General features: G+C 39.9%; 2 protein-coding genes across 2 annotated transcripts in view; one reads left to right on the top strand and one right to left on the bottom strand.

Annotated features, from left to right (window-relative positions):
* ZMYND12 (zinc finger, MYND-type containing 12) overlaps window positions 1-24,193 on the top strand; it is a 90,657-nt gene that overhangs the window by 57,018 nt on the left and 9,446 nt on the right. The window contains exons 4-6 of the mRNA XM_006886603.1: window positions 11,830-11,999; window positions 17,005-17,127; window positions 20,195-20,306. Coding sequence (XP_006886665.1) covers window positions 11,830-11,999; window positions 17,005-17,127; window positions 20,195-20,306 — 405 coding nt within the window. The remainder of the gene's footprint in view (window positions 1-11,829; window positions 12,000-17,004; window positions 17,128-20,194; window positions 20,307-24,193) is intronic.
* Window positions 15,305-15,681, bottom strand: LOC102855069 (60S ribosomal protein L35-like). Its single transcript, XM_006886528.1, has one exon. It carries the CDS (start codon window positions 15,674-15,676, stop codon window positions 15,305-15,307), a length of 372 nt encoding a protein of 123 aa, XP_006886590.1. The 5' UTR covers window positions 15,677-15,681.

Genomic DNA, 24,193 nt, shown 5'->3' with positions numbered 1-24,193 from the left:
ATGCATCCTGTCTCCATACCTTTTCAACATGTATGCAGAGCAGATTATCCGAGAGGCTGGGCTCTATGAGGAGAATTGTGGCATCAGGATTGGTGGAAGGTCTATTAACAATCTCCGTTATGCAGATGACACAACCCTGCTTGCTGAAACTAAGGAGGACCTCATGCACTTGCTGCGAAGGGTCAAGGACTGCAGCCTTCAGTATGGACTAAGGCTCAATGTCAAGAAGACAAAGATTCTCACCACTGGACCAATTGGCAGCATCAGGATGGATGACGAAGAGATTGAGAGTGTTCACAGCTTCAGTTTGCTCGACTCCACAGTCAACACTCTTGGCACCAGCAGTCAGGAAATCAAAAAGCGTATCGCGATGGGAAAGTCTGCTGTTAGGGACCTCTCTAAGGTACTCAGGAGCAACAGTGTCTCTCTGGAGACTAAGGTGTGCCTGATACAGGCCATGGTATTTGCAATCGCTTGTTATGCATCAGAGAGTTGGACAATGACTAGGGAGGACAGAAGGAGAGTGGATGCTTTTGAGCTGTGGTGCTGGAGAAGGGTACTGAATGTACCCTGGACTGCCAGGAAAACAAACAGATTCATCTTGGAGAGGATTAAACCAAGCTACTCCTTGGCGGCAAGGATTCTGGGGCTTCGTCTGACATACTTTGGACATGTTGCCAGGAGGGACGGGTCCTTGGAGAGGGACATCATGCTTGGGAGGGTTGAGGGACAACACAGGAGGGGAAGACCCTCTATGAGATGGATTGATTCGGTGACTGGGGTAATCGGGATGGGTGTGTCAGAGGCGGTGCGGTTGGCGCAGGATAGAGCAGGGTTTAGGGCTGTTGTGCATAGGGTCGCTATGAGTCGGAAACAACTCGACGGCACATAACAACAACAACAATATATATTGGGGTGGAGGTGGGCAAGACTGTTGAATTTTTGTTGACTCATTGTTCATCTATTTCATTGGATTGTAAACTTGAGAATCAGAGTTCACACCCATTTTATCCACCGGTTAGTTGAGAATCTATCTATCACTCATTGCTGTGGAATCAGAACTGACACATAGATGACTCTCCACTAGATTTCTAGCAGCACAAAACCCTTTAGACTATACTCTACCAGAGATCCCTACTGAATGTCCAACTCTGTGGTAAAGGCTCAATAGATTAGGTAAATGGTTGAATGAATCAATGATGTTTCCTCCTCTGCTGAGAATTTAACACAGTTTTTGACAGTCTTTAATCACAGATGCTAACCACCTAGAAAAGCATATGGCAAATTGCTTCTTTTCCCTTGGTGTCTTATAGCAGAAATCATATATGACAGCTTTATTACAGGCATATTTACTTTTATTAATAACCCCACAAAAAAGTAAACTGACTGCTATTGCAATGAATCTGGATAATAGTGGCCCTCCATTGGATTTTCAAGGCTGTCCTGCAAATTCTAACTTTGTAATGTCTTTCACCTCTATCACCGATAAACTTCAGATGCCCATCCTCCATATTAAACTGCCATTGTCCTTATATTTTCTGCCTTTATTTGCTCATTATACTACTAAAATCACTCTTTCAAATAGTCTCAATTCCTTCACTGACCTCCGTTCCTTTCCTTCACAATGCTAGCTACTATTTTAGCTAAGAGGGCTCATCTGACAGGTTACAATAGTCCTCATTTTGACATGCTTATAGTGACCCATTCTTACCCCTTCATTCTTACCTTCTCTCCAAATTGGCAACGTGTCACTTATTCTTTGAAGTGTGCCTTTTTCCTTTGAAGATGGTGCTTCTTTTCGATGCTGGTTTAGTCTGGCACTGAGGCCTTCCTTCTTTGGCACTGCCTCCTTGAGTGAAAATTTAAGTTTCCAGTGTATGTTCACGCCCTCTACCAATTTTTGCCTATCTAAATAATTTTGACTGAGGATAATTTAGGGAGCTCTAGTGGTTAGTGCTACATGGCAACAACAGTGGCTTAGTGGGAAGGAGTTGTTTTGTCAACCCAAAGGCATGCAGTTCAAATCCACCAGCTGCTGCATGGGAATAAAATGGTCAGTCTCCTCCCATGAGATTTATTGCCTCTGAAAACCCACTGGAGTGTCAGCTATGAGTTGGTTTCAACTTGTTATTACACAAGAAATAGAAGAATTGGCTTCTTCAACTAGAAACCCCACTGCCCTCAAGTCAGTTCTAACTCATAGCAACCTCCACAGGGTTACCAAGGCTAGAAATGTTTCTCATAGATACTGTTAGATGAAAAAAAAAGAGTTGAGGGCAAGGGAGAAAAAAGAAGCTGGTCCCAAGAAACAAACAGGCCTTTATTTTGTGGTCTGAGAGGGATGACAAGTGACCCTGAGCAGAGAAGTTCAGAATGGCACACTGGCAGTTAAGATGGTCTCTCTTTATAGGGGTTTAGGGAGGGTTAGGGAAGATGGTATTTTTCAGGGAATTTGTGGCTGGTAACTTGGGTTTGGGTTTTTTTGATCAGGCCCAGAGCCTTATCAGGATCTATTGTCTGGTCTGATCTTGTCTTTAATCTGTCCAACTTACATGCCATCAGTTTCTTAAGGAGTGATCAGGCCTGGGGGCAACTGCTATATTTTTCCCTCCATTCCAGACCCTAAAGGAATGTAATGGTTAGGGGTGAAATTATCTCTAGCTACTTCCTGCTGAATTGGGGTGAAGTTGGGGAGCAGGTGTTGGTTTCCTGTAAGGTTTGAAGGAGGAGTATCCTTTTCTTGTGTTCTTGGGCAGTTGCTCGGGAGATGATGGTGAGGTGGTTTATTAAAAATTTTGGAAAGATATTTATAAAACAGAGAACAAGAGTTATAAAAAAGAAGAAAGACTAGAAAGGGAGGTGGGATGGGGAGCAGCCAAGTGGGAATTCCTGGTTGCTGCTAGGTCCCTGATTGTCTATTTAAGATGTTAGTTTACAGATACTACAGCATCTTTCTTACTCAGAGTGGCTGGTGGAGTCAAACCACTGACCTCTCAATTAGCAAGCAGTTTAACATACAGTGCGCTTCACCACTAAGGCTTGCTTTTTGAACTAGAGAAGACCTCAAAGATGATTCAGTTTGAACTTATTATATAATCAAAACCCAAATGGAAGATAATGACTTTGTGTGCTCATATGAGCTAAGAACACAGACCTAGTTATTTTGCTTGTAATATTCTTCCATTTTAGCTTGGTGAGCTTCTGTCAAGTGGTTATTGCTTCCTCTTGCAGGCTGCTTCTGCTTAACTAGCCTCTCCTCCTTTAACTCAGTGGCATATGACAACAAGAGGAATACAATTGTGCATACATGTATAAACTGAGAATAGGATCAAGGGCAAAGAAGAGCAGAATGATGATTTATGAGGGGTTTGTATCTTTGCTTCTTTGCCCTTTATTTGATACATTTGCTGCTGCAGCAGAATCATAGGAAATACTTCCAACCAGAGCATGTCTCCTGCTCTGCATAGTGCTGTCAGATCATTTCATGCTCTGTTCTGACAACCTCTCTAGGAAGAAAAGCAGGCATGCAAGCAGCCAATATGCATTTTTACAGCTAACCCAAAAGCATTAAATGCCATTCTCTTAGTCATACACTTGCTTGCAATCTACATTCTAAATGTCTCTAATGTCTACCCCTTCCCACCTGACCCCATTCATTGCTCCTATTCATGCTCCTATCAGTCCCATCTATTCCAAAGAGCTAAAGAACAATGGTGTCAGTTTAAAGAGAAGGTGTGCTGGGTCTAAGCTATGCTCTTTTCAGTTGCTTCCTAAATTGGATAATGAGTAAGAAAACCCAAAGAAGAATCAGTGCCTTTGAACTGTGGTGTTGGTAAAGATTACACAACATCCCATGGATGTTATACAGATGAAACAACAAAGAAATCTGTCTTGGAGAGAAGGCAAGAATGGTGAAACTTTGTGTCATCTCCTTTGGGCATGTTGTCAGAAAGTTCCAGTCCTTGGAAAGGTACATCATGTTGGGAATGATTGAGAGTCCTAGAAAGAGAGGAAGGCCCTGAGCAAGGTAGATTGACATAGTGACTGTAGCAATGGGCTCGTGCCTGTTGGAGATGGTGAGAATGGTGCAGAATAGGGTAAGGTTCTAGGTCTGTTGTTCATAGAGTTGCAAAGAGTTTTAATTGTCTGGATGGAATATAATAACACAGTCACAATTTCAAAAGTCTTCTAATGATTCTCTCAACTTCCTCTCTTCTCTCTGGTTCTCTCTCCACATTGGTACCAGAGGATCTTCTTAAAATCTAAAACTACCAAACATCAAACTCCTTAGTTTGAGTTTCTAAACCTACCAGGGTCTGTCCCCTGGCAACTTCAGTAGCTTTGTTTCCATTGTGTGGTCCAGCTTCACTTCTTGCTGCATATCTCTATGACTTTGCATGTCCTGTTAGTTCTGTCAGGAGGGTAGCTCACTTACTTAACCATCAGGGAAACTTCTACTCATCCCCTAAGCCCAGCACACACTTCTCTGACTCTCCTTTCTGTGTTGCACCTCTGCTCCCTAGCTGTCAAATGAAATACTTTCTATTCTCTCTATAATATGTCTTGGGAGAAAGTACAGCTAGAGTATTCTTTGGAGGCAAAGATGATGAACCTTCACCTCACATACTTTGGCTATCTTTCTAGAAGGTGTTATTCCTTGTAGAGGAACATGATACTTGGAAAGGTGGGTCAGTGAAGGATAGGAAGACCCTTAACCAGGTAGATTGACACAGAGATAGCTGCAGTGGACTCTAATGTGCCAGGAAGTATGAGGATGGCACAGGATAGGATGGGGTTCAGATCTGTTGTTCATAGAGTTGTTATGGGTCATATTTGACTAGACAGAATCTAACATACATTAATTCTCTCAGTGTTATGATAGTTGTATGCTTATTAATTTTAATATCTTGCTCTATAAGTATATATGGAGTCGAGTATGTCAGAGATTGTGAGGATGGCACAGGATAGGATGGGCTTCAGGTTTGTTCATAGGTTCACTATGAGTCACACTCAATTTAATGTCACCTAACAACAACAACATAAGTACAGCACTTGTGCCAGTTTGTTGTACTGGGGGTGCTTTGTGTGTTCATTTGATACTGGCCTCTATGGCACTAGTATTTAAAATACCAGTAGGGTTACTTGTGGTGGTCAGATTCCAGCAGCACTTCTAGACTGAGGTAGACTAAGAAGCAGTACTAACCATCCAATCTTGAAAAAAATAGGTCCTATGAATATAATGAAATAAAATATAATTATTAAAGAAAAATATTATAGCATATAAACACAGTAATGTCAGAAAAATTATTAGTACATAGGTAAAGTAATTTATACTCTACAAATAGGCTACAGTCCAAAGGCTAGGAGTTCAACTCTACAAATCCAACAAATAATTCAAATCCATGGAGAAAAGGCTTGGCAACCTGCTTTTATAAAGATTACAGCTTAGAAAACTCTAATAAAACTTGCTTTTTTAAAAAAAAAATTTGTATGTGGTGAAATTCACACAAATTAGGTTCTCATTTGGAAATTTTTATACACATTGTTCCAATGCGTGAATTACATTCCCTGCAGTGATGATCAATAATCTCATTATTTTTGTTATGGTTGTTCTACTTGATTAATCTAGCTGCTTTGCCTTCCACTCCCTTAAGGAAAAAGCTGATAGTTTGATCTCTTATAGTTGTTTTGTTTGGTTGTGTCCCCGCCCCGTTCTGGTTGAGAGTCAGGTGGACTGTCTGGTTGTTTTGTGATTTAAGTATCTTGTTTAGTGTCAACAATACATCCTACAGGGCCTTCAGGCCTCATGCTATTATATTATGGAAGAACATTCTTCTAAGTTGTACAGCAGCACTGTTCTGTCGATATGCTGTGCTGAGGTAATCTGGATTTGCTGTGATGCTGAACCTTGTGCCATTGGGGTGTCAAATGCCATAAAGGTTGCCCATGGTGGACAGTGTTTGGTGGAGCTCCCAGTTTAAGACAGGTTTGGAAGAAGGAGTAGCATCCACTTCCTAAACCATCTGCCTCTGGGAATTCTATGAACTTGGAGAAATGGTTATTTACAGAAAGGCGTAAGGTCTTCGTTCACAGGGTCACTATGAGTTGTGCTTGACTCGATGGCAATCAACAACAATGAATAACAGAAACATTGTTACATGTAGTGTCAGAAAATGAGTTGTTAAGGTTAAAAGGTACTAAAAAATGAAGATAAACAGCTGCAAATGTACATTAACAATTGGATCATAGAATTGTAAAGTATGACTAAGTTTTTTTTTTTAATTTATTTGTTTAATTTGGTGTACCGTCAAATTGGATCTGACTGGCACAGGAGGAGTTTGCCCCTCCTTCTTCAGCAGAGCATCTAGTGTATTTGAATGATGCATCTTCAGGATTGCAGTGCAGCTTCTTGCCAGAAAATTTAAAGTTGCCAAAAATGAAGGGAACAAAAAAGAAAAATTAATGGAACACATCAAAATCAGTATCGTAGACAAAGAGGGACTGGTAGCAAAGAGGGACAGGTACTGGCCGTTTTGAGTCAGGCAATATGATTCTTATGCTAGGAATGGCAAGTTGAAGTGGAATGGTGTGGCATTCTTAGCAAAAAAGAACATTTCAAGATCTATCCTGAAATACAATGATGTTAGTATTAGCATACTGTTGTTGTTGTTGATTGCCTTTGAGTCAAGCATGACTCTAGTGACCCTATGAACAAAAGGTCTGAAGCCCTTCTACAACTATCAACATTTATCAAAGTTCATAGAGTGTCTGGAGGCACATTGTTTAGGAAGTGGATGCCACTCCTGCTTAATAGCATACTATCTATAGGTATAAAAGGAAGGCCTGTAAATACAACGATTATTCAAGTATAGACACCAAGACTAGAGCAAAAGATGAAGAAACAGAAGATTTTTACCACTTTTGCAGTCTGAAATTGATTGAACATGCAATCAACAGACATTAATAATAATTGGTGACTGGAATACAAAAACTAAGATCAAAGAAGAAGAAATGGTAGTTGGAAAGTAAGGACTTGGTAATAGAAATTACTCTGGAGATCAATAGAATTTTGTCCAACAATGATTTACTCATTGCAAATATCTTTTTTAAAAAAAACCCCATAAACTTCTACTATACACATGGACCTCACTAGATCGACCACCCAGGAATCAAATTGACTGTATCTGTAAAAAGATTCCATGTAGAAGTTCAGTACTGGTAGTTAACATAAGGCCAGGGACAAATTCAAGTTGAAGGTAAAGAAAATGAAAACAAGTCCACAAGAACCAAAATATGACCTTGAGTCTATCTTAACTGAGTTTAAAAGCCATCTCAAGAATAACTTTGACACCTTGAACACTTATGTTTGTTTTGATCGACAACCAATCAGATGACAATCAAGGACACCATTCATGAAGAAAGCAAAAGTTCTTTACAACTCAGAGGAATTAAGAGGGATACCATTGCTGATAAATCTTGATTGAAAGCAAAGAACACCAGAAAGTTGCTTATTGACTATGAAAAGGCATTTGACTTTGTGGATCATAGCAAATTATGAGTAACATTGGGGGGCGGGGAATCCCAGAGCTTAAGTAATAGTGCTCATGTGAAACATGAAGTTAGACCAAGAAGTACTTGTTTGAGCAGAACAAAGGAACACTTCATGGTTTAAAATCAGGAAAGGTGTGATATAGGGTTTTCTTCTTTTTCTATGCTTATTCAGTCTGCATGCTAGCAAATAATTTGAAAAGTTAGATTATTTAAAGAAACATGTAGTATCAAAATTGGAAGAAAACTCATGAACAACCTTTGCTATACGGGTGACACAACCTTGCTTGTAGAAGTGAATAGGACTTGAAGCATTTACTAGATAAGATCAAAGAATATAACTTTCAATATGTATTATACCTAAACATCAAGAAAACAAAAATTCTCACCACTGGACCAGTAGGCAAATATTTAAGTTGTTAATAACTCTTACTTGAACTCACAATCATTCTATGGTAGCATTAGTCAAGAAGTCAAAAGAAGGATTGGAACGAATGGATTGCGAAGTTGTAGTACATTCACATAATGGAATACTACGCAGCACTACTATGCAATCATTTTGTAAATTACTACCTAACTTGGGAGAGACTGGAGAGCATTATGCTAAGTGAACTAACTCAGTCCCACAAGGACAAATACTTTATAAAACCGTTATTGTAGAGTGAGTATGAGGAGCCAAGGCAGGTATGGGGGGAAGGTGGAAATAGAGGGGTGAGGATGGGAGGCATCGGGTATTAGTCATAGGGTTACACAATTTGACGGTGAGTGGGATAAAGAAAAGAGGAAGGATCTTTTGTGAAAAACAATGTATTCAAACTTTGTAAATAAATCAGAGTTGTTGTTGATTGCCTTTGAGTCAAGCATGACTCATAGCTCATAGCAACCTTATGAACAAAAGGCCTGAAGCCCCTCTACAACTATCGACATTTTTCAAAGTTCAGAGTTTCCAGAGGCAGGTTGTTTAGGAAGTGGATGTCACTCCTGCTTCCAAACCTGTCATAGTAATTAGAGTAATATAAAAAAAAATTTTAAAGGTATTTACAAGGGGAAAAAATGGTGTATTGGAAATATTTACTGTCAAGGACCTTACTAAGTAGTGTGCTAAAGAGCAAGGTTGACAGTTTAAAGACTAAGGTGTGCCTGATTCAGGCTATAGCATTTTCAATTGCTTTCTCTGTATCTGAAAGTTGAACATAGAATGATTGTTGAGTCCAAGTAAGAGTTATTAACAACTTAAATATTTGCCTACTGGTCCAGTGGTGAGAATTTTTGTTTTCTTGATGTTTAGGTATAATACATATTGAAAGTTATATTCTTTGATCTTATCTAGTAAATGCTTCAAGTCCTATTCACTTCTACAAGCAAGGTTGTGTCACCCGTATAGCATAGGTTGTTCATGAGTTTTCTTCCAATTCTGATACTACATGTTTCTTTAAATAATCTAACTTTTCAAATTATTTGCTAGCATACAGACTGAATAGGCATAGAAAAAGAAGAAAACCCTATATCACACCTTTCCTGATTTTAAACCATGAATAAGGATGTCAGAAGAAGAACCAATGCCTTTGAATTATGGTTTTGGACAAGAGTACAGAATACCCCATGGACTGACAAAAGAACAAATAAACAAAAAAGTGCAAGCAAGTAAAACTTGGTCTCAAGTATTTTTGGCATGTTGTCAGGAGAGATTAATCCTTAGAAAAAGTCATCATTCTAGGAAAGGTGAAGGGTCAGAGAGAGAGAGAGAAAGATCCTCAACAAGATGGAATGTCATGACTAACAATGGGTTGCAGCATGTCAGAGAAATTGAGGGTGGTGCAGGGTAGTGGTTCAGTCTGTTGCACATAGGGTTGCTATAAGTTCTAGATGACTCACTGGCACATAACAACTCTCTGCTATTTACAAACCTAGTCAAGTTTTTGTTGATAATTTTATAAAACCCAAACCTAAATCCACTGCCATTAAGTCCAGTCTGACTCCTGGCTACCCTGTAGGACAGAGTAGAACATCTCTGTCTTTATGGAAGTGATTTGCTACATCTTTCATTTGTGGAGTGGCTGGTGGATTTGAACTGCCAAACTTTTGGGCAGCAGCCAACCATTTTAACCACTGTGCTGCTTATATTTATTTAAATGTTATGTATGCTTTCTCCAGCATACCTGTGAATTTTTCTAAGGCATTGGCTTTTAAAAAATATTTTTTAATTTTGTCATTGATGTTTCTGAGGATACCCACGACATACATAGCAATGGAGGTTGATGTGTCAGAATCAATGAGACTGGCTCAGGATAGAGCAGGCTTCAGAGCTGTTGTACATAGGTTCACAATGAGTCACAGGTGACTTGTTATCACCCAACAACAACAACAACAATACCAATTCAACAGCTTCTACCTGTTTAGTTCAGTGACATTGGTTTTATCAATAAAGTTGTGCAACCTTTCTTATTCTCTTTCTCTTTTTTCAGTTGAGTGTCCCTAATTAACATGAATTCATTACGTCCTAAATTTCCTAACCAGTCTTTCAAGTTGCTATTGTCACTTTGATCTCATGTAGGTAGTTCTTTAAAAGACATACTGCTAAAACTAGATCTTTTCCAATTGTTAGGCTGAACAATTATTTGGTTTTAAGAAAGAATGTTGATTTTAGACATGGAACTACCAGAAGTTCAAGCAGGATTGAGAAGAGGCCATGGCTCCAGGAATATCATTCTGATGTCAGATGGATCCTGGCTGAAAGTAAAAAATACCAGAAGAGTGTCTATTTGTGCTTTATTGACTTTCCAAAGACCTTTGACTCTGTGGATCATAGTAAGTTGTGACTGACATTGAGAAGAATGGGAGTCCCAGAGCACTTGATTGTGCTCATGTGGAACCTATACCTGGACGGGGAGGCTGTTTTGTGAACAGAGCAGGGAAACATTGTATGGTTTAAAATTAAGAAGGGAGCACATTAGGGTTGTATTCTCTCTCCATACCTATTCAGTCCGTATGCCGAGCAAATTATCTGAGAAGGTGGACTCTATGAAGAGATAGATGTGTGGCATCAGGATTGGAGGGAGACTCATCAAATAACCTGCATAAAGCAGATGGCACAACCTTGCTTGCATAAGGTGAGGAGGACTTGAAGCACTTGTTGCAGAGGATCAAGGAAAGCAGTTGTCAGTATGAATTACATCTCAATGTCAAGAAAACAAAATTCCTACCACTGAACTGATAGGCAACATCATGATGAAAGGAGAGAAGATTGAGACTGTCAACAGCTTCATCTTGCTTGGACCCACAATTAACACTGTTGGTACCAGCAGTCAGAAAATAAGGAGAGACATTGCACTGGGGAAATCTGTAGTTAGGGGCCTCTCTAGATTATTGAGGAGTAGTGATGTCAGTTTGAGGACTAAGGTGCATCTGATTCAGGCCACAGTCTTTCTGATCACTTGCTATGCATCTGAAAGCTGGACAGTGAATAAGGATGACAGAAGACTTGATGCCTTTGAGATGTGGTGTTGGAGAAGAGCCCCGAACATCCCATAGATGGCCAGAAGAGCAAATAAATATGTCTTGGAGAGGGTGCAGCAAGAATGTTGAGGCTTTGTCTCACATATGTTGGGCATGTTGCTAGGAGGGGGCTATTCCTTGGAGAGGGACATGATGGTAAGAGGGTCAGTGAAGGAGAGGAAGATCCTCAACCAGGTGGATTGACACAGTGACTCTTGCAATGGGGTCTGGTGTGTCAGGATGTGTGAGGATGGCACAGTATAGAACAGGGTTCAGATCTTTTCTTGAGATTGCTATAAGTCTTACTCAACTTGACAGCACTAAACAATAAAATTGGTTTTTACTTGATTTTTAATTTCCTCCACTAAGTGTAAATCTTAACACTTTGAAAATACACAACATAATTTTTTAATATTTTAAGTATATTACAGTTATTGATATATAAATGGCATGTATAAGCCTGGGACACTAAAGGAATGGTGTGTAATTGCTAATAGGTTGGGGTTTCATTTGGGAATAGCTCTGAAATGAGATAATAGTGATGGTTTCATAACCTTCTGAACATTTAATGTACTTCTTGTTTTTCTATTTATCAATTGATGGCCATTTCAAGATTGTCTGTATTTTTGGAAATTCTTAATAATGCAATTATGAACATTCATGTACAAGTTTTAAAAAAATTGTTAAAAATATAACATTTTTGAGCCACAAATAAGTGAATAGATGAAGACATACATTTCATCATGTGTCCTCTAGCATGAATATTTATTTTCTTTTCTTGCACAGGACTGGGTCGGATCGTCCAGGCTGAGGAATATCTCTCCCAGGCCCAGTGGACTGTGCTCAAATCAACTGAGTGCTGCAATGCCACCCACTCTTTATTGCATCGCAACCTGGGACTTCTCTATATGGCTAAAGAAAACTATGCAGAAGCCCGTTACCATTTGGCCAATGATGTAAACAAGCTAAATATTAACATTTGGATGTTACCAAGAACAGCTCTGCTTAATTTCTGTTTATTTGTGTTGCTTTACTAAGAATCACTTCAAAACTTTCTATTTGCAGATGACCACCTGGTATGTTGTTGCTATGTGCTGTTGAGTCGCCTGGAACTCATAGTGACTCCATGCACAACAGCTCTGAACCCTGTCTTACCCTGAGCCAACCATTGTCTCTGACAAAACTGCCCCCATAATCCTAGTTACTGTGTCAATCCTTCTCATTCGGGGTTTTTTTCTCCTGCATTGGTCTTTCACCCTTCCAAGCATGAAACGCTTTCCAGGGACTGGTCCCTACTGGCAACATGCCCAAAGTATGTGAGACAGAGCTTCAAAAACCTTGCCTTCAATGAGTAGCTTGGTTTCACCTTCTTCAGGATATATATATATATATATTCAATACCCTTCTTTAGCACCACAACTCAAAGGCATTGATTCTTCTTCTATCATCCTTAGTTATTGTCCAGTTCTCTGATATGTAGCAAATATTTGCAAAGATTATAGCCTGGATCAGGCACACATTAGTCTCTAGTCTGACATTATAGTTCTTCAGTACTCTGCAGAGGTATAAGACAGCAGATTTACCTAATGCAATTCGTCTTTTGATTTCCTGACTGCTTGCACCAACATTGTTGACTGTGGAATTGAATAACCTGAAATTGTTAACAATCTCAATTTCTTCTCCATCTCTCATGATGCTGCCGGTTGGTCAAGTGGTGAGAATCTTCGTTTTCTTGCTGTTGAACTTCAGTCCATATTGGAGATGGCAACCCTTGATTTTCTTCAGCAAATGCTTCAGCTCCTCCTCAGTTTCCACACTTGAGGTGTGTCATCTGCATATTGCAGGTTGTTGATGAGTCTTCTTCCAATACTGATGCTACATTCCTCCTCTTGCTGAAGCTTCCCGAGTGTGATCTGATCTGCAGACAGATTGAAAATGTATGGAGACAGGATGCATCGCTGACACACTCCTTTCCTGATTTTGAACCATACAGTTTTCCCTCGGTTATAACAAGTGTTTCCAGGTCCAAGTATAGGTTTCACATGAGCACAATTTAGTATTCTGGGATTCCCATTCCTTTCAAGGTTAGCCACAATTTGTTTTGATCCATATAGTCAAATGCTTTTGCATAGTCAATGAAGCACAGATACAAGTGTTAGCAATAATATAATTTAATAATAATATAATTACAACCACCTGAATTCAAGCCTTTTTCCTTTCTGACTGCATGACCTAGACTTTTATGCAAACTTCCCCCTCCCCAAATTTCATTTGCTCTGAGAGTATAATAAAGGAGAGAGACCAAAGTATTGGTTAAGAGAAGAATTTGCATGAAGACTTGCCCTGTTGTTACTAGTCACATAGCTTTGGACAAATTATTTAACTACATCACTTGTCATCACCAGAGACAGAAATATAATCTCTGTTTGTCTGGATTATTGCAAGATTAGCAACAGAACAATACACACAGAGCACTTTGGCTACTGTTTTTATAAATAATATTAGTGGCTACTTCAAAGAGTGGCTATTAAATTTAAATGAGCTGGTATGTATAAAACTGCTTTATACACTTTTAAATGTTATAAATATTAAATAGGATGATGAAGTTATGATTGGGTTGTTCTTCTAGACTGTTAGAATTTCAGCACTGGGCAATATTATCCAGAGTCTGAAATCTGGGTTAAGTCAAAGTCTAAAGTGTTCTCTTTATTGCCTTCTCACTGAACCGTTCTTCCTCTTCCTGTCAGAGCACAGTGGCCATCAACTCACCAGAAATATGCTAGTGCTGGCTCGTCTCTATATTCTGTTGTCTCAACTCTGACACTTAGGAGACTGACATCCATAGACTAGACAATCTGGAGTGTCCTGGGTTTAGGGACTGGGAAGTGTGCAGAGCCATGGAAGATGGAGGAAGGAGAGATCAGGGTATTTATGCTCTCTGTAATCTCTCTGCTCCACCCCACTTACGGTGATGACAATGCTCTTCCACGATTACAGTTCCTGTCAGGTGGCTCTCTTTCATGGTTCTTGCTCTTACCAGGCACTTTTTGGACTAGAAGTGGTAATAATATTCTGCTGTCTGTGGTAGCCCTTAGCTGTATCACTAGCTCTTATTGAATCCCTAATCTTGTAATTTCTTTGTAAAGAATCAATTCATTATCTTCTTTTACCCCTTTGAGGGTGCCATTTTCTTCTACCTGGAACCTTGGCTGATATAATTTTTTACTTTTGCTTCCTTTCTATACTCTACAGTATCCAAACATGTTGTTATATGTGCCATCAGTATGACTCATAGCTGACCCTCCAATGGGTCAGAGGCATTAAATTACATGGAAGGAGATTTCTGATCCTTCTCCCACAGAGCAGTTGGTGTATTTGGTCTTCATACCTTTGGGGTTGCAGCACACCTTGTCTAACTAGAGAACTAGACTTTCCTATCCAACCAAAGGCATATGCTGTCCATATCCAACCATATGCCTATCCAACCAGAGACATATTCTGTCTTGGGCAAACTAACACAGTTAAGAAGGCGGCCAAGCTCAAATTCATCAGATTTACTTTACAAACAATAACAGTTTTACTGATACCCTGAAATTGACCAGTTTTAAGAAGTCAATTCAATGCCTTCTCATCAGTTTACAGACTTGTTACTGAATACAAAGGATTCTTTCCTTAGTCAATTGCCAGTAAGACAGAGGGATTGCAATATACAAAGTACATTTCTGTACATCAGGGAGAGCAGAGAGAATTCTCTCAAAACCTTCCTCTCTGTCTAAGAGCGGTCATAGGCTGTTACACTTGGATTAGGTGTTAAGTTAAAGAATTTTTACATTCAAAAAGAACTGTTTACATACAGTTACTAGTAAATAGGCAATTTGTGATATAGTTTACATATGACTAAGAAAATACTGTTTCAAAAGGTAAATGCTAATCCAGGAAAGGTGTTTCCTCTCCTAATAAACAGACAATTGAAGGTACAGTTTACACATGAGAGAAGTTTCAAAGAGATAAATGTTAATCTAGCAAAAATTCTTGTCCCCTCCTGGTAACTGGCAGTTTAAAGTATTTTACATGTCTAAAGAAAGAGTGATGACAGTGCTCTTCCATGATCACTGTTTGTCTGGTGGCTCTCTTTCACAATTCTTGCTCTTACCAGGCACTTTTTTTGGACTAGAAGTTTTAATACCAAGGATTGCCAAGAGAACAAACAAGTATATTCTCTTTTTTTTTCCAGCTAGTTTTGTGTTTTATTTATTTAAGTTCAGGCCTTGACTGCATATTCCCGCAGTGGGTACAGGCGCTCTTTTCGCTGCTGCTTTTTGGTCTTCAGATTCTCCTCATGCTTGTTGAGCCTTCGGCGCATGGCACGTATTTTCTTGGGCCGCAGATCGAGGGGTTTGTACTTCTTGCCCTTATAGTATTTTCTGAGGTTCTCCTTCTGAGTCTGGTTAATAACAGTGAGAACACGGGCAATGGATTTTCGGACAACTCGGATTTTGGAGAGCTTAGAAGCCGCACCGCCTGTCACTTTGGCGACGCGCAGCTGGGAAAGCTCCACCTTCAGATCGTCCAGCTGTTTTAACAGCTCCTCCTTCTTCTTTCCGCGACGGTCCCGAGCCTTGATTTTGGCCATGGCTGAGCGATAGAACCTCAAACAAGTATATTCTAAAGAGGGTGAGAACCAGGCTGCTCCCTGGAGGCAAGGATTTTGAAGCTCTGTTCCCACATACTTTGAAAATGTTGCCAGGAAGGACCAGTCCTTGGAGAAGGACATCATGCTTAGAAGGGTAGAGAGACAATGCAGGCGAGAAAGACCCCAGATGAAATGATTTGACACAATAACTGGGATAATGGATCAGAGACTGTGATATTGGCTCAGAATAGTAAAGGGTTCAGAGCCATTGTACATTGTTGTTGTTATGTGCTGTTGAGTTGCCTGTAACTCATAGCTACCCTAGGTATAACAGCTCTGAAGCCTGCCCTGTCCTGAGCCAGTCTCACTGACTCCAATACATCTACCCCCCATTACCCAGTTACAGTATCAATCCATTTCATCCAAGATCTTCCTTTCTGCATGGTCCCTCCTTGCCATGTGCCCAAAGTATGTGAGACATACCTTCATAATTCTAGCCTCCAAGGACAAACTTGGTTTCAACCTCTCCAAGACTGACCTCTTTGTTTTCTTCACGGTCTATGGTATGTTCAATGTTCTTCTCCAGCACCACAACTCAAAAGCATTGATTCTTCTGTCATTGTCCATCTGTTTGATGCACAGCAAGTAATTGTGAAGACCATGGACTGGATCTGGCGCACCTTAGTCTCTAGACTTGGTCTCTCTTGTATTTAGGGTCGCTATGATGGCACTTAGCAACAAACAACAACTATTTTAAGTATATAATTCAATATCTTTTAGTCAATTTACAGAGTTTTACAATCATTAGCACATTACCGTTGTAGAGCTGTAAAGATGAATCCTATATTTCCAGTTGCAGCCTTTCTTATTCCCAGTTTTAGCCTCACGCAACCATTGTCCATCTTTATGTTGTTGTTGTTGTTGTTGTTATTGGCCTTGTGTCAGAACTGACTCACAGCTGACCCTCTAGTGGGTTATACACTTATTAACCATTTGTATGCCTTCTTTTAGGAAGTAGGAATGGCATCCACTTCCTAAACAACATGCCTCTGGAAACTCTATGAACTTTGATAAACGGTGATAGTTGTAGAAAGGCTTCAGGCCTTTTGTTCATAGGGTCACTTTGTGTTGGCAATCAACAACAATAGCAACATCATGCCTTCTTTGGAGAAATGTCTATGTAAAGATTTTTCCCATTTAAAAAAAAATTAGGCTGTTGTCTTCCTTTATTGAGTTGTAAAAGTTCTTTATATATTCCAGATACAAGTCTTTTATTGGAGATGTATATATAAAAGGAATTTAAGTCTTGCCTCCTTCTTCCTATTTAGATATACTTTGCCAGCTGTGCCTTTGGAGTAGAGGACATCAGAACATCAGGAGGTTATTTCCACTTGGCTAACATCTTCCATACCCTAAACAAATTGGAACAGGCAGACACACTATATACCAAGGTGAATGGGGAACATGGGAGTTGAAATTTGACACTTGGACTTGGTATTTTACAACTAATACTAGATCATTCATAAGGAAATTGAATCAAAGAAATGTTGGGATCAGCCCATGGTCAAACATACTTAATTTCTCTTTCTTTCTGTTTCTCTACTTCTTGTTGTTGTTGTTATGTGCCATCAAGTCGCTTGCGACTCATAGCGACCCTATGTACAACAGCCCTAAACTCCGCTCTGTCCTGTGCCAATCGCACTGCCTCTGACACTCCCATCCCAATTACCCCAGTCACTGAATCAATCCACCTCATAGAGGGCCTTCCTCTCCTGTGCTGTCCCTCCACCCTCCCAAGCATGATGTCCCTCTCTAAGGACCGGTTCTCTACTAGTCCTTGGAATTCACAATTCACATAGTGATTAACAAATAATGAATTACAGGCCAGTAAAAATCAAACTCCTCCCAAACAGACTGTTATATGCTTGTTCACACCCATAGGAGCAAGCTAATGTGAGCATATTAGGGTATGAGACTGGCATGAGGGTGTCAGGATCTGACATCCACTAACTTCACAAGGAGACGGTGGATTCCCAAATAACACAAAACCTATTCCTTGAAGCCTGACATGCCCCCATGGTCCTGTAACTTTTTGAAAAGTACAAACTCACTAGTCCAGAAGCAACATTAGCTTAGTGTATAGCAAGGGGGCTGAGGTCCAATTGGTGTCAGCCCTGAACAAAGAGGAATAGGATAATTTACCCATTCTATGTTGGGGATAGTCACAGCAATTTGAAAGGCCGGAGGCCATGGGCCATAAAATTTTGTGTAGGGGTAAACATTAATCAGGATTTTTACTATTTCCTGAAACACAGGGACATATTTGGGTAGAATCAGAAGGTCAGCAAAATGGAATATAACCTTGGTTTCAACCTTATACTTCTGTCCACTCTGACATCAGCCTCTGGGCCCACTAACCCATTGCAATGACCACACAAAACTCACAGATAATACTCATGATTATGGAGTTTAGAGAGTGACGGGTTACAAATCAGGTTGAAAACAAGACACAGTTCTTGAGTCAGTACAGCTTTTTGGACATCCAGGCTTTGTGACCTTCAGTGTCACAACTTTGGGCCAGTGTTTACAAAGTTCTTTTAATCCTGCCAATTATGGTAAACCTGATGGTAAACCCTCCAGTAAACCTGATGAAGGCCCTCAGCTCTGGCTCTTTGGGACAGCAGTTCTCTATCTCATTGCTGGTCTGGTCTGGGTCTCCATCACCTGGGAATCTTTGTCCTAAGAGGACGCACTGCCCTTTCCTCTTCTTTCTTGATGGTACTGAGAATCCCATTTTCTGTCTCTAAACTTGCTCAATTAAAGCCTCGTGGGATGTCACAACTGACCATTCCCCTCAGTAGTATTATACCCCACTTGGTTGCATGTTCCCACTCAGAAGTTGCTATTTATTTACCTTTTTTACATTATTAGCATGTTATCCAATCCTCTTGGATAAAAACCCATTAAGCATAAAACCCCATTGCTTCCAAATAGAAAGTGACTCATAACTGACCCCCAAGTGGGATTTCAGAAGTTGTGAATGTCATGAGCAGAAAGTGCCCGTCTTTCTCCTGTGGAGCAGCTGGTGAATTCAAATTGCTTGCCTCTGGGTTGGTTGTGAACACAACTCCTTACGCACTAGGCCACCAGAGCTATCAATTATCCATCCTTGTGGTGAGATTCAAAGAAAATTACTAGAAAACGACATTAAACAATCCACCATAGCACAGATGGTATAGGACAGATTTTTAGGAGAAGTTCATTTTTGAAGGATCTTGGGGATCATAGAACATTAGAGTACTTGAAAATTTCCATCTTTACTTACTGTGGTTGTTGTTGTTAGGTGCTGTCAAGTTGCCTGCGACTCATAGCAACCCTATACACAACAGCTCTGAAGCCTGCCCCGTCCCGAGCAAGTCTCACTGACTCCAACACACTTAATGCCATTGCCCTAGTTACTGTCAATCCATCTCATCTGGGATCTTCCTCTCTTGCTCTGTCCGTCCACCCTTCTGAGCACGATGCCCCTCTCCAAGGACCAGTCCCTCATGGTCATGTGCCCAAAGTATGTGGAAAGTAGCTTCAAAATCCTAGCCTCCAAGGAGAAACTTGGTTTCACTCTCTCTAAGACAGATTTGTTTGTTTGGGGTTTTTTTTTCTCTCTCTCTTTTTTTTATTAGTTTTAATGAAAATTTACAGAGATTTTGGGTTTTCATTCAATCATTGTTGCACTATTTTCTCTACCCTCCTCCCCAGTTCGTTCTTCTTTTTCCCCCCCTTGAATGTCTATTTGTTTTTTTGATGGTCCGTATTCAAGACTCTTCTCAAGCACCACAATTCAAAAACACAAATTTCTTCTTTTGTCATCCTTAGTCACTGTCTAGCTCTCTGATGAACAGCAAGTAATTACAAAGACCTCTAAACTATTTCCAGTTAAAATGTCATCTATGTTCATAAAGGTACAGTTCATCTATTAGGAAGTCATTTAGCAAGCAGTCATTTCTATGTGTGATAGGGGTTGTCACGCTGTAACTACTGAATCTTTTTTGGACCCAAGTCTCTGAAAGGTGCATTATGGTATAACAGAGAAATAATGGACTTTGATCTCAAACAGAACCAAGTTTAAATCCTAGATGTGCCACTAATCAATTTTACCAGAAGTCAAATGTGATCTTAACTCCTCTGAGGCTTAATTTATTTATCTGCAAAATGTTAATAATATTACTTGAGAAGCTGTGGGGCTCTGATTATGGCCTGACTGTGAAGGTTTAGCATTATATATGCTCAGCGAATGGCAGTCATTGCTACTTAACTCCATCAGGGCTTCCTGAAATATACCTAGCACATGGCCTGTGAAACCCATCACTGATCACACTAACATAGGCTAAGTCTCTTGTGGCCTCTTCCCTCTGCTTTTAGGTATAGTTAGAAAGTGAGGTTCCAGACTTTTAGGAAATGTGACTGGTTCAATGGCCACATTTGTATCTGATTCTCTAAATGCCATCTCTTTCCCAACAGGTCACTGAAATCTGGAACAACTATTTGAATAATTACTATGAAGGCCTCTCACGGTCTCGCCTCCAACAAATAGATTTACTGGGCAAACAATTTGAAAATGATACTGGCTTAGGTAAGTGACAGCTTTCCTAATGAAACAAAGAGTGACTTCATCCCACTTAATACATAGGTCTTTCTCATAGGAGAAAGAGCAATTGTCTTTGTTACAAAGGACGTCACTGTTATTTTCCCCTTTTGCTGGTAGGGAAAATTGGGACATGAGATCAAAAGATATTTTACCAATATTGGTCACAATTCAGAGCCTTAGAATCAGAAACAGGCTTTTGATGTGTCAGTAAGGGAAAGACTTGAAGAAGGAAAAAACCTTGCCCAAGATCCCTGTAATTTCTACAGCATTATCCTGTTAGGTCACATGAGACAGATTTTGTGCTTGTAACAGATTTGGGGGTAAAGGGCTGGCACTGAAGAATTTCAAGAAACAACACATGATCAAGAAGTAATGGTGATGAAGGAGGAAGTTCAGACTGCTCTAAAGGAATTTACAAAAAACAAGGCCTCAGGAATTGATGGAATACCAACTGACATATTTCAACAAAACAGGTGCAACCCTGGATGTGCTCACTAGATTGTGCCAAGAAATTTGGAGGACAACTACCTGGTCAACTGACTAAGCGAGATCCGTGTTTATTCCCATTTAAAAAAAAGGTAAACTAAAAGAGTGCAGAAATTATTGAACAATATTGCTAATATCACATGCAAGCAAAATCCTGCTGAAGATTATCTAAAAATGACTGGAACATTTTTTAACAGAAACTACCAGAAATATAAGCTGAGTTTAGAAAAGGTTGTGGCATTAGAGACATAATCGCCAGTGTTAGATGAATCTTGACCAAAGACAAAGAGAACCAGAGGAATGTCAATCTGTGTTTCATTGACTATGGAAAGACGTTTAACTGTGTGGATCACAGCAAATTGTGGTTAACCTTGAGGAGAATGGGAATCTCAGAACACTTGACTGTGCTCATGTAAAATCTACACTTCAGCCCAGGAAGCAGTAATCAGAATAGAGCAAGGAAACACTCCATGCTTCAAAATCAGGAAAGGAGAGCATCAGGGATGTGTCCTGTTTCCATATCTTTTCAGTCTGGATGCAGAACAGATCATTTGGGAGTTTGGGCTTTATGAGGAAGAATGTGGCATCAGGCTTGGAGGAAGCCTCACTAACAACCTGTGTTATTCAGATGACACAACTTTGCTTGCTGAAAATGAGGAGGACCTGAAACACTTGCTGCAGAACGTCGAAGACTGTAGTCTTCAATATGGACTGAAGCTCAACATTAAGAAGATAAAGATTCTTACCACCAAGCCTATTGGAAACACCCTGATAGATGGAGAAGAGATTGAGGTTGTTAACAATTACAGCTTGCTAGACTCCACAATCAATACTCTTGGCACCAGTAGTCATCAAAAGCAAATTGCACTGGGAAATTTACTGTCAGAGACCTCTCCAGAGTACTGAGAAGCAACAATGACAGTCTGGTGACTAGGTGTGCTGAATCCAGGCCATGGTCTTCATAATTACTTGCTATTAATCAGAGAGCTGAGCAATGACTAAGAATGACAGAAGAATTGATGCCTTTGAGTTGTGGTGCTGGAGAAGAATATTGAACCATACCATGGACAGCCAAGAGAACAACCAGGTCTGTACTAGAGAAGGTGAAACCAAGTTTCTCTTTGGAGGCTAAGATTTTGAAGCTCTTTCTCACATACTTTGGGCACATGGCCAGGAGGACCAGTCCTCAGAGAAAGACATCATGCTTGGAAGGGTGGAGGAACAGCACAGGAGAGAAAGACTCTGGTTGAGATGGATTGATATAGTATGTGAGACAATGGGGGTAGAGGTGTTGGGGTCAGTGAGACTGGCTCAGGATAGGGCAGGGTTCAGAGCCATTGTAGATAGGGTCATTATGAGTTGCAGGTGACTTGATGGCACATAACAACAACAACAGAACCTTTGTGCCATAATAAAAACAGTTTTCTGTGAGAACAAATTATAACACAAGATAAGTCCTAGAATAAAGAGGGAAATTGGATAGTACTGAAGAAGAAAAATTTATTGGAGAAAGAAATTTTGATAAAGATTTTTGGAGAAAATAATTTGGTGAAGATTTTTGTTGTAGTTGTGTACCATAGAATAGGATCCAACAGGCACGGGAGGAGATTGCCCCTTCTTCTCCAGAGGAGCATCTGGTAGATTTGAACTGTGCACCTTTTGGATTGCAGTACAGCTTCTTGCCACTAGGCTACCATAGCTCCCTTTGGTGAAGATTTTTTTAAATAATAAATTAAATGCTGTTTTTCTCATCACGAAATTAGTTCATATGAAGTAGAAAACATGTAAATCAAAGACTAACATAAAAGAAAAAATATTTTCATCCATAGATATCCAAAGACATAATAGCCAAACCCATAATAGCCACCTGAACATTATGGTATGTCCATTCTGGGTTTTTCTGTTTGGGTTTTTTCCCTAAGCTTAAAATCAAACCAAAACAAACCCAATGTTGGCATAGTGATGCTTACTCATAGTAACACTATACAATAGGGTATTGCTGTTGCTATTGTTGTTATGTTTTGTTGAATTGCCTGCAATCATTGCCTTCAAGGAGAAACTTGGTTTCACCCTCTCCAAGACAAACCTATTTGTTTTCTTGGTGGTTCATGGTATGCTCGAGACTCTTCTCCAAGCACAACTTGGAGAACACAACTCAAAGGCATCAATTCTTCTGTCATCTTTAGTCACTGTCCAGCTCCTTTCAATACAATGTTTGTCTGTCAGATACTGTTTGAAAGCTAAACATCCAAATTAAGACAGACTAGAAAGAAGGAGTGACCATCCACTTCCAAACTATAACAGGCCTATAAAAACCCTGCATACAGTAGATCACATTTAAAGTAGAATAACAGATATGGCAACTGAGGCTGAGCCTTCAATTTGGAAACACAAAGGAGGAGGAACAGTTGTAAGCAGACACCAATGATTGGAACATAGAATGTGAGAAGCATGAATGTTGGAAAACTGGACATTGTTAAGAAAGAAATGGAACACATAAATATTGACATGTTAGGTACTGGCAAAATGAGGTGGATTGGCACGGGACATTTTGAATCAGACAAACAAGGTGGAACTGCCCAATAAAGTTTCCAAGGTCATAATATTTACCAAAGCAGACTTTGCTCTCAGAGAAGCTGGTAAGTTCAAACTGTGGATGTTCAGGATGGGAGAGACAAGAGTTTAACCACGGTTCGCATAGATTCTGCCAGCTTAATATTTCTTTAACTATTTTTAATAATTTACCCTTTAATAACTGCTCAATAATGGGCTTTTAAAGCAAGTTCAGATTGATACTGAAAAAAAAATTAAAGTCCACAAGAACCAAAATACAACCATATGTCTATCTGAATTTAAAACCATCTCAAGAATACATTTGATATACTGAACACTAATGATTGAAGATCAGATGAGTTTTGGGATGACACCAAGGACATCATCCACAAAGAAAGCAAAAGTTCATTACAAAGACAGCAAAGGAAGGAAAAACCAGAAAGGATGTGTGAGTAGAGACTCAGAAAACTGCACTAGAATGTAGAGATCCAAAACAAAGGGGAGAAATGCTGAGGTAAAGAGATAAACAGAAGATTTCAAAGGATAGCTCAAAAAGACAAAGCAAGTATTTTATGGAAATGTACAAAGAGATAGTTGTTGTTGTTGTTGTTGTTGTTAGGTGCCGTTGAGTTGCCTGCGACTCATAACGACCCTATGTACAACAGCCCTAAACTCCACTCTGTCCTGTGTCAATCACACAGTCTCTGACACTCCCATCCCAATTATCCCAATCACTGAATCAATGCACCTCATAGAGGGCCTTCCTCTCCTGCGCTGTCCCTCCACCCTCCCAAGCATGATGTCCCTCTCTAAGGACCGGTCTCTCCTCACAA

This window comes from Elephantulus edwardii, unplaced genomic scaffold (assembly GCF_000299155.1).
Source record: "Elephantulus edwardii isolate Elephantulus edwardi_28Jun2011 unplaced genomic scaffold, EleEdw1.0 scaffold00049, whole genome shotgun sequence".
Taxonomy (NCBI): Eukaryota; Metazoa; Chordata; class Mammalia; order Macroscelidea; family Macroscelididae; genus Elephantulus; species Elephantulus edwardii.
Note: the sequence above shows the minus strand (reverse complement) of the source record. Positions and strands in the feature narration are given on the sequence as shown.

Coding starts and splice junctions, on each gene's coding strand:
- LOC102855069 (XM_006886528.1), bottom strand. CDS start 15,676: ATGGCCAAAATCAAGGCTCGGGACCGTCGCGGAAAGAAGAAGGAGGAG.